The sequence below is a fragment of the Rhodamnia argentea genome, chromosome 10 (assembly GCF_020921035.1).
Source record: "Rhodamnia argentea isolate NSW1041297 chromosome 10, ASM2092103v1, whole genome shotgun sequence".
Classification (NCBI taxonomy): domain Eukaryota; kingdom Viridiplantae; phylum Streptophyta; class Magnoliopsida; order Myrtales; family Myrtaceae; genus Rhodamnia; species Rhodamnia argentea.
The window spans coordinates 15,584,996-15,596,562 of NC_063159.1; the positions used below are offsets into that span (position 1 = coordinate 15,584,996).

At 40.9% G+C, this 11,567-nt stretch overlaps 1 protein-coding gene across 1 annotated transcript; it reads right to left on the reverse strand.

Moving 5' to 3' along the window:
• Nucleotides 1-3,238: 3,238 nt before the first annotated feature.
• LOC115733380 (WUSCHEL-related homeobox 11) lies at nucleotides 3,239-6,108 on the reverse strand. The gene is made up of 3 exons (XM_030664037.2): nucleotides 5,311-6,108; nucleotides 4,459-4,634; nucleotides 3,239-3,615 (listed from the first exon to the last, which is right to left on the reverse strand). The coding sequence occupies exons 1-3, from the start codon at nucleotides 5,960-5,962 to the stop codon at nucleotides 3,598-3,600; spliced, it is 846 nt and encodes a 281-aa protein (XP_030519897.1). The 5' UTR covers nucleotides 5,963-6,108; the 3' UTR covers nucleotides 3,239-3,597.
• Nucleotides 6,109-11,567: the final 5,459 nt, after the last annotated feature.

Sequence of the window (11,567 nt, forward strand, 5' to 3'; positions counted from 1 at the left end):
GGACTTAATTTGATACACATAAAAACCGGCTAAAACTTGACCAAAGCAGAAAACAAGAAAAAAGTGATTATTGGAAACCATAGTGTTTTTTTTTTGTTTAAACGAGCAAACCATATATAGGTTCCGATCACTTCACAGAAACAGAAACGGTTTCCCTAATCAATGGCAAATAAAATTGTTTCCTCATTATGAAATTGGAAATAATTTTTTAAAATATAACTAGTTATCAACGTTTGGACGAGAAACTCTGTGCTTGAGCATGAGAACCCCAACACTCGATCTCGAGCCCTTGGCACCGGGGGCCGATTCCTAGCGCCCCAAGCCTGGGTCTAGCGAAGCCGGGCCTAAGAACTTGACGTCATGACCTAAGTCCATTTAGGCCGCACCCAAGACCTCGGCCTCCATGCTCAAGTCCATCAAGGCCAGGCCACGGAAACCGGTGTCCTTGCCCGGGATGCCGGGCCCGGTAATATCGAGGCAGAGAGCTGGGGTCCTCAAGGCCCATGCTTGGGTCCATCGAGGTCGGGCCTCGAACCCTAGTGCCAATGCTCGGGTCCTCCACTTTGGACCTCGAGTCAATCGAGGCCACGCCCGGGATTGTTGTGCCCATTCCCGGGTCCCTTGTGCCAATGCTCCGGTCCATCGATGCCGGGCCTAGGCCCGAGGCTTAGCCTTCATGGACTTAGGCATGGGCGCCAATGTCTCGAACCCGACCTCCATGGACCAGGGTTCGGAAGTCAAGTTTAGGGCTCAACCTCGATGGACCCAGCACCAAAATCCCGAGCCTAACTTTGATTGACCCAAGCTCTACCGCTAGGGTCTCGGGCCGGGGCCCTATCGAGGCTCAGGCGTCGGGGACCTAAGCCCTATCTATATAGACCGGGGTTGGGGCACCAGGAAGCCACGCAAAAACATCAGGTTTTTGGGCTCGGTTTCTATGGACCCAAGACCGGTGCTAGTGTTCGTACCCGAGAGTCAAGGATCCGGGCTTGAGATCCCTGGTGTTGTGTCGATTCCTTGGCTAACCATGTGCAAACCACTAGTGCCCGAATAGTGTATGTCTATTTAGGAAAATATAATTTTCTTTACCAAACATCAAAAAATATTGTCGTTTTCTTAAAAGTGACTTCTTGTAAACATTTTTGCAAAAATATCACCTTTTTCACGAAGTGAAGGAGCCGTAGTGCCATTAATCATCTCACTTTATCGAGTTTATCTTTGGGACATTGAATTTGCGATGGGAAGTGTCTTGTTAGAGAAATATAAAGTTAACAATCATGTAATCACACCGTCCATGACAATTTATTATCATCACCAAAAACCTCTTACGAAAAACATCAGAAACAAATGGCGTCCACGTAGTAATTGACATATAAAAAAGGAACGAGTGCACTTGATTGGAAAATGTCATGATACCTGACATGATTAGAGAAGCGGCGTCATCCCTGATGGCAATCATGTAGCTTGTAATGAACTCGCAACAAATTCGTAAAGATCTAGCGATGCCAAAAGTTCCTGAATTAAGAATTGCTCACTTTCTGCACAGCAACAACCGTCCAAAGTGTCTAATTAAGAACAGCATTTTATGTTGCTTTGTCGGAATGGATCGGGGTATCATCTTTTGGAGAACAAGCACTCGATTTCAGGTTTGCCCCTTTTTACATAAGTTTATTATCTATGTGCAATGTACCTAACTAGATTAAGAGACATAACAATAACATTGAGGGGATTAAAAAAAAGAGAAAGAACAAGTATTAAAGTATGTGTTCATTGCATGTTTCTTTGCTTAAAGGCCATGAAGTAATTAACTTTAGCGAGGAAAAGCCAGAGACACCAAGAACATCAACTCAATCATGTTAGATGACTGATGGAAAACTTTGTAGAATTGGTTTTATTTACTCTTAATTCGAGGGTTTTGACAACCCCCCTCTCTCTCGCTCTCTAACTATCGAATCAACAAACAATCTATTCCATGATTTTGATCATTTCGGTTTAGAGTTTCCTTTGATGTCATCACATTTAGAAATTAACATCTGTTATGTTTACTACTCGATGAAATTGAAAACAATTTCTCCATAGATGACATCAAAATCTTACCACGTGTGTGGCTAACATGTAACCGTTCTTGCAAATAGATTTGGACTAAAGTCTAACCATTTCGACAAGGAGATCATTTACCCTTGTATACGCGATTTACCGATAAGGTCTCCGCTCCGGTGAGACTCCTCCCTTGCATTCCTTGTGTCATAGATTGGCATAATATCAAGTATCATGGAAGCTGGGTCTAATTGACATATGGTAAGATGTATAGACGAAAATTGGTTAAACCACAATAGTGAACTCAAGTGTATCGCCTTCACTAAGTTTGCATATCTAATCTTGAATTTTTCCCTAAATCAGTCTTGCAGAGCTCAGGGAGCTACATCCAAGGCTGAGGAATTCTACCTGGTCCTGAGATTTCAGCTTTTCTTGCAGCTGATTTGTTCAATCAGTCTTTCAAACAGCTTCACCATGAATCTCCAAGATATAATGGTTCTTGAAATGGTTATCCGAGACCACATGACTCAAATTACTCGATTTCCTTGTTCGATTACATGAAATCATAACAAATTACACAGCCGGCCTTTCGCATAACAAATTGCATTCATCTGTGTTTCTACAAAACCAACTCAAACCCATTGATCAAGATAGCGCTCACATGCAATTAGGCAAAAGAAAAAAGTCGAAGAATCGAGAGTATTCAGCCTAGGCAATCATCCTTTCATACGGCATTCTGATGTAACTATAGCTATGAATACAAAAGCTACCCGATTCAAGCATTTTAAGTGCAGTATCCTATCAATTACACACTTAGTATTGATCTTTGCTGGTTCTCAAAAACCATCTGTGCACGCGAATTCTAATTTGTCCTATTAACTTGCATGCACATGAAAGTACATCTTCACCATGCAGGCATGTAAGAGACCAGTACCGTTCCGTCCCGTCATCGCCTATAAACATGGTTTCAAGAAGCTTTTTACATATAAATACATTTTCTACTAGCAATAGCTTGAACTTAGCTTAGAAATGTATACAATTTAGTACCCGTAATGGCCCAAGGGAGCCGCCAACACTGGTTGCCTCCCGCCCTTTTTACTGATAAATAAGAAGAAGTCATCTAACACCACGATGTGGCCATAGTTCACGTATAGCTTCATTGATCGTCCGTGGTTTGACGCAACTAAAAGTCCAGGTTACCTTGGGGAACAAAAGGGCGAGTACATTCCATTTCCACCACAAAAACTTACATTTCTGACTAATAGGACAACTCCTCATTCACTTCGAAAAAAAACAGTTGCACATACATTTATGACAAAACTTTGCAATTCTTTAGAAATCTGAACATATAAGTGCTCATTAAATTGATGATACCCAAAGCACAAATGTGACACCTCTGTCTGTCTGTCTGTCTCTCCACCCTTCCTTTCCCTTCCTCGTGTCAATGGAGATTGTTGATTGTTGACTCTCTGATATCATGATTTAGGCTTGATTGAATTAATCTCTCACATGCGTAGCTAGGCAGGTGTTCCCAGTCATTGGTGCACGTTCAGATCCTCCTTATGTCGGTCTTGAAACCTGAAAAAAAAAAAAAAAAATATCATGTAAAACAGTGTCACTAAAGTGAGGTAACAAACGGAATTTTATTAACTGGGTACTTGTGTTTAGAGAATTAGCAGGACAGACAGGAGATTCTTGCTTATGTCGCATGGTTGCCGGGTGTTTTTTGTGTGTCTCGGAGGGGAGAGAGAGAGAGAGAGAGAGAGAAGAATCACTCCACTATTCTTAATTTAAGAACCTTAATAATTTTCCTAGAGTGATTGTACGTAAACAGTAGTGTATGACTTTTGTTTTGGAATTTGAATGTCAGAAACCGTATGCAACAGCATTTGGACATTGCTCATCAGTTCACTTGAGAAAAAGGAGATGAAAGAAAATGAAAAAAAAGGAACTAATGGGAATAAAGAGAAAGATTCCTAGCTAGAGCCTGCTTCATCATCACTACAGTAAAAAGTAGCTAGTTTGTCTCCATGTTTAAACTCACAACCGGATATCATGTCCTATAATTGAGGGCAATGTCCTGTTATGAACCAGGGATCAAATGGATAATGATGATTAATTCCCAATTAATCTAGAGTCTCTCCTAATCTCAGCCCTAATTCAAAAAGCACACAAGAAAGAGTAGAAGGTGATGATTATGATTGTCTCTAAATGCTTATTCATTGATTCAAGACAATTTCACTGAGTTAATTAGTGTTTCTTTTTATGCTGGTGAGACCATAAACTGGGAGCTACACTGTCCAGCAATTAGGACAAGATGGTGATATACAGAATTCTACTAACTGATGTTTAGCACAGAGATTTGTTGCACAAGATAATACATACATGATGCACATACATCTGCCAACACAATTGAATTACCAGGAAGTAACTTTCACCATGCTCCAAGCTTTGCATCACATAGCCATATTCGTTTGTGGGAACAGGAAGACCAGAAGAGTGAACCAGAATCGCATCTTGACCGAATACCGATCTCATGTCGAGTGGCCCTCTTGGGACTTCTGTGGGCACGCCATTGATGAACACTGTGATTATTCCTGTGAAGATACATATACCAAGCACAAAACAAGAAGGGGGTTAGTGCAAATAAGACCCATTTGTTATGAAGAAATTTATCAAAGCAGTCATATATGTAGTCACACTCTTTAAGTGTGGATTAGTCTGTTTGTTTAGATAAGGTATTCAGATGAACCCCTGTCAGCATTTTTTTGTCTTTAATTCTTCTGAACAGTCGGTGGAAATTTGCCGACTTTGAACTATTCAAGCATATAAAACTATTCTTCGGAAGTCACTTTCTCAGTAGGAAAAGAAAATGAGGGAAAACTGTATCCTGTAGAAGGAAAGTTAGGGCTCCGCATGTGAACTAAATTGAAAAAACCCAGAGAGGGATTATGGCAAGTTCCTATGATATGGATGTGTTTTCTAGGCTTTCAGAAACTATCATAGTCAAAAAGTTTGCAACCTCATGAGCTGAGCCAAATCTCTCTCTTGATTTAACCTAGTAAACTGCTTTTTTCTCTGGTATAGGAAAGCTTGACAAGAAGAGTACCAAGTGCTAAGGTCTTAAACATATGGTGGCGAAAAAATTCTGGGAACTTAGTTTTGGAGCGAAAAACCAAGCTGAGCTCTAAAATAAAATTCGGATAGAACCTCGCAGGCACAAGAAAGAAGGAAAAAAGACAGAATTGAAGGACACTATCCCAATTGATTTACCAGATTGCTGATAATGCATATTTGGAGCCTCAGGATGGCACAAGATTGAAGAAGTTAGACCCGTAGTGCAGTTCTGGTCACTTTCAGGAAATCCCACATGATGATGACCCATTAAGCTTGGAAAGAAACTGTCGCTAGCCTCTTGGCTCACGACTCCGCAGGAAGAAGAAGAAGAAGAAGAAGAAGAAGAAGATGATGATGATGCTGACCCATAAGCACTGTAATTAGAATAAGATGAGCATGATGACCCAAAAGATGCGAGACCCATGTTGGAACTCGAGCTCCCATCATAACCCTGATGATGAATTGCACCATCAGCTTGCTCGCCCTGATAATTATTGCTCCTCTGCTCAGCGGCGGCGGCAAGGCTGGCGGCCTGCATCTGCCGCTGACGGCGGCGGGACCTTGACCGCCTGTTCTGGAACCAGTAGAAGACGTTGGCGTCACCGACCGCGCCAAACTTCTCAAGTAGCTTCCTTATCCGCACTGTCTCGTCCTTGGGCGGGTTCACCATCCCGCTGTTGAAGATGGACTCCAGGATCAGGATCTGCTCAGGCTTCGGGGTCCACCGCGACCTCACCGGCTCGCCGCCACCGCCTCTCTCGTGGCCATGGCCCGGGCCACCATTAGGGTCTTGGCTTTGATCTTCCATAGGAGGACACCCCCCAAAGTAAACAAGAAGCTAGAACCAAAAACAATATCACTCGAGAGAAAAGAGAGAAAAATATATTATAGTTCCTGAGAAGCTGCTAAAACCAAGGCAAAGGAAGACAGGAAAATTAATAACGTGGGGCGACTCTGAACTTTGCACCGAAGTGTCTAAAGAGAAGTGAGATCTATATAAAGGGCAAAAGGGAGGAATGTCATGGTTTTCCATGGAATAATTACGGTTTCACCCTTGTTGTTTGGCACCACAACATGCACCAAACTCTTGGCTAGGTTTCTCTTGTTCAATGTACCAAAGTGTGTGGGACAAGAACACATATTTATATGGTTGGAAGGAAAGCGTGTGTGTGGTGTTGTTTTTCGGTCCACATGTATATGTTCTCTATAAGTCAACTTACTCCACTCCGACCAACCCTAGTTCATTGTCAAAAATTCACAATGGAGAGAGAGAGAGAAAGACTGAAAGAGACATAATCATCGTCGAGACCTTCTCAAATTCAACATGAAGTGACGATAAAGCGAAGGTCCGGCGTCAGCATGTTTCCTCTGAGGATGAAAGCCGAACATGCAGCTCCAGAAAAGCTACCTCATCTCTCTCTCTCTCTCTCTCTCTCTCTCTCTCTCTCTCTCTCTCTCTTTTTTTTTTTTGGCCCTCCAAGGTTTTCCGGCTTTGATGATTTGGCCGAACCAAGTTGAAATCGAGTCAATTGGGACCAATTACCAGACTTCGAAGACATGGGAGTCATTTAAATGAGAGCCACTTTGTACTCCTCCAAAGAAAATTATGGGTACCATGTTGTTTTCTTGTTTTTCTACTTAGTTTTCTGGCTAAAATTGTACGATGTCGTCGTGGGTATTCAAGCGGAAAGGACGTTGGGGACCAATTCCTAGAGCAATGCACTCTCGAATTGAAGCAGTCTTTGGAGATTTGTGCATCGGTTCAACTCAAAGTTAGTGATTTATAACCATATCGGTGTTCTATTGTCTTAGGACTCTCCGGCTTTGGGTTCGTAAGTGTCTTGAACTTCCTTTCTTTGGTCCAAAAAGTCCTAAATCTATTGCACTTTGGCCATAGTCCTAAATTTTACCGTATAATCAATAATGCACCACTCAAAAGATCCTTTAGGGTTCATCCGATTGGAATTTGAGTTTGCTACATATTACTAAATCATTTGGCCCCTACTATACCCTAGCTACATGCTTAATATAGGCAGCCAATGGATACTAGAGGTAAACTTTTAAAAAACCCTCTGATATGTAATGTGCCGGCATAGGATGCTGATGTCTCTAGGGTTAAGATTCCATTTCTCAAAGATAATCCCCATATATACGTGTTCAAGAAAAAAGCGCCACTTCCGAATGATTTACTTATCGCATTGTACCTCAAGTCTCACATCAGATGAAAGTGACCTGTTTCTCGATGCAAAAATAGATCCATCTCCAATCATCTTCCAAAGTGATATCCTTGGGAGTTCGGCTCGCATTTACTTGTGTCGGATCACTAGAGGCGGTTTCAAAGTACCGTTCCAGCAAGAAGCATGGAATCCCAATTTGGTGTGCCCGGGGCTAATACATGGGCGACACCGACATTATCGGCGTGGATAAGGCTATACAGACCTTGATGCGAATGGAGTTGGGGCATGTTATACAACGTTGGATTTTCTCTTTACAGCAATTAAACACTTCTTTTAGCACAGGAACTATTAATGGTACGGTGCAGCATCAGTAAACAATTGACAGATGGTGTCTCAAGAAATCGCAAAAAATCACAATCCAGCTGCGGGCCAAAACAAACGACCTCAGCTGAAATTGGATTCAATCATTTTGGGAGATCAGATTCAGCACTCAGCATTGTCAAAAACTCCACCATATTCTCTTCAAGGTTGCATGGGAAAATAACCGGGAAGAGGTGGTCAGAATGGTAAATGTCAAAGACGTGTATAAAGGCAGGAAAAAATAAAAACTAGGGTTTTCGTTTCTGTGGCGAGCAAGTGCATGTGAAGCTATGCATGGAAAGCTGGGTCGCACCCAAACAAAAAAAGAGGAAAAAAAAGGAAAACCCTATCATTATTTCAAACCAAGAATGGTCAAGAAACCGTGCGCCATTATTAATTACCCCGTGACGTTTGAGCAACATGGCTTTACAGTGGAAACCCTAAGAAACCCTCCACAAGAAAACATTAAAGTAGGAAGAAAGAAAGCAAGAAAAAACAAGAAAACAGAGAAAGAGAAAGTTTTAAAATAATAAACGATAGGAGGGTGAGGAGTCTCAAAGGGTGGCTCAAAAGTCGAACAGTTTGCTCTCATCCCCATTCATACAGATTTACACAGGAGGTAATTTGTGACTTATACCTTGTAATATAAATATTGATACAAGTACTAAGGTGGGGCGGGCAAAAAAATAGGATAAAAAAGAAGAACGCGGAGAGAAAGAGAGAGAAAAACAAAACAGCGACCGACTTTGCGTCTCAGACGCGGTTTTCTGTCCCTCTGGCAGGCAGCTCTGCAGATGTTTTTGCCTTCGGTCGTAAGGATTCTTCCTTTGGATTAGATTTTTAGATTCACACCCCACGTACGGTGCTGTGTGTTCGGTCGCTATCTTCTATACTCGAACCAACACGGGCCCGAGCGAAAGGACAATGGTCACTCCCTGTTCATGCATCCCTCTTTTTCGATTTTTGCAAGCAACCTGGTTGTTTCTCCCTTTAGCTTCGTAAAGCCCTGAATATGGTGGACTGGGACTGTGCAGCAACGCACAGCTTTTTTTCGGCTTGCATGTGTTGGGGAAAAAAACAAACGAGAGGGTCCTCCCAAAAGGAGACGGGTGTGTGTATGCTACATTGTTCGAGCATTTCATTAGATTTAATTTACAGAGTGATGCAGGAAACTCCAAATTGGGTCGTATTATATGTGATAAATCTAGCATGATTTGTCCGGAACCGGGGCGTTTTGTGCTTGGGAGCGTTGGGATGTCCAGTTTAAAAGGACAAGCCCAGAGTACATGTGTTAGTGTCTCCCTATTCTTTAGCAAAAGATCATGCACTGTGTGTTTCCCAGCTAGCTAGTCATCGACGAACATGATGCTGCATCCCTTTTGGATTTATTAGCAATTGCAACATATATTTAACAGTGTTTTCCTTTGGTTTAGGCATATGCCTAATAGTTGCATTGCTCACATTATAGGAAATTTCGGGATACTTTGTCCGATGCACATTACATTTTGATTTTTTTTTTAATCTCAAGTGATTAATGCACGTACATGTTCTTCCATACATGTCCATTTTTTGAAATTTATCGACTTTAATGACAATCCTCGGTTTCAACTCTCAACGCTCCCTCTTCTGAGAAATTCCTGCCCTAGCTTCTCTTGGTTGGTGTTTTCTTGCTTTTAATGTGATTGCAATTTACATTTGCTTGTGGATTAGGAGGCATAAGTTTGGAGGCAAAGAAGCATTATCCATCCCTTGGTTAGTACCACACCTTGCTTCCGCGAAATCTTACTAAACCCAGATCATATTTGCTCTCTCATTTGAAAACTCTCGTCGATAATGAAGCACGTGACTGAAAAGGATGAAACCCTTCTTTCTTTCTTTCTTTTCCTTATTTTCCTTTCGACCCTTCTAAACTCCTAATTAATCAAAAGCCCACGAAGCAATTATGGATGTCAACAATCAAAATAATGTCATATACTAGAGATAATCAGAGCAAGTGGATTTTATGTGCCTAACATGTAGTCACATATTGGATTGTTCTTCTTTTTCCATTTTTGAAAAAGTGGACGATGCTCAATGCTTAAGATGGTAGTTGAGTTGAAAGGATTTTAATGGATTCTCTCTTTTCCAATTGTGGAAAAGTAGTGGACATATAATAATAATCTTGAAAAGAGGCTTTAACATGCATATGAAACGGGCTGCATTAACTCTATCCAGAATATTTTGCTCCGAGATCTCGTGATAGCCGTTCTACAGTCAAAGTAGAGCTCCACTTGGCAACAACAAGCTCAATTTGATGTCACAATCTCTATATCTCTATTTAATAAGAAGGGAAAAAGAAAAAAAAAAAACAAAGAAGTCACATTTACCCTAAAGGTTTTCTTGTGACATGAAAAACCTCAAACTATGCTCATTGTAAAACATTACCCTAAACTTTTCTTGCGAGATAAAAAGTACCAAATTTGTACTTAGGCAACACATTTGCCCTCCATCAAATTTTTGTCGGATGATTTTTCAACCAAAATAACGTCGTCGTTATTCCGCTTAAGCCATATGGGTGCATGTCAACACCGTTTGCTCTCCGACATGTATCTATGCAGGTTTTTGACGGTTCTCATTGATGAAATTTTGATTGAGGATAAATGTGTCACACATGTACAAGTTTGGAATTTTTGGTGTCACTTGAAAAAAAAAATAGTATGAATGTGTCACAGTGAGTATAGTTTGTGATTTTTTGTGGCTTTTGCCCTAAGAAGAAAAACTCAAATGCAACCATTAATCTAAAGATTTTCCTCAACTATTTTGTGGATTATGGTAGCCATATGTTATTGAATTATTAACCGTACTTAATAAGAATATCACGATAGTTGTACAAACCGTAATTAATTTTCCCATCACGCAAGAACTTTAACTCATTTTCTGGAATGAATTATTGCACCCTCTCAGCCTTCATTGTGCATATTTTTCTTTCATATTTTGTTTTTGAGCACATATAAATGTTCTCTATTTTTACTGGAAACGTAAAAGAACTCCAGTTGAGGTAACTCTATATTGTTGATTAGCTACCCTTTACATCAAATTGTACTCTCAGTTCTTCTGCAATTTGGGAATGGGCCATATTTGACACCTTTTATTAATTTAAAAACAAGTGAACTTAAGAATTTTCAGGAAGGACTAACCCTAAATGATAGCGAATCTCTTATTTCACGTTATTGTATGGATGGCACAACAACTCTCTTGAAATCGACAGTCCAAATTCATCTAATAAACCAAACCCTGATTCCAATCTCTCTGTCTCCTTTATCCTAATTGACTAGTTCTAATCGTTGGCCATCACACCTGACCGCCACCGAGCCACTGCTGCAACAACCAAACACCCTCTCTCTAGCTCCCTCCGGTGGTGGATCTGATGACTCTATTTCCTATATTACAAGTAAACTACGGGTATCGAACTTAATAAAATTTTACTGCTCGAGCCCAACTGAGGAAGTCATCTGCAAAAAAAAAAAACCATGTAGGATGGAAAATGTGACTCTAATAAACAATGAAATGAGAAAGAGTGCTCGTGCCATTTGCAGCTTGCGCAGAATACATGAATCACACAAATTTAGCAAATATTTTGACTCAAAAGCATGAAGCGATTAAAAAAACCGAACCTCATACACTTGCAATCGATCGATCTCATGTCTCGAATTACATTTGATGAGAATTTTCTACGTGCCAAAAGCAGAAACGAAAGGTCGGTCTGGGGTCGCTGGGAAAACATAGATTAGGACCAACAGGACATGAATTTTATTTTTTTATTAAACTTAAGTAGAAAAAGCTCTCTGAGAAGGAGGAGGACGAGGAGGTTGGGTAGGTTACCACTTCGGTGACTTT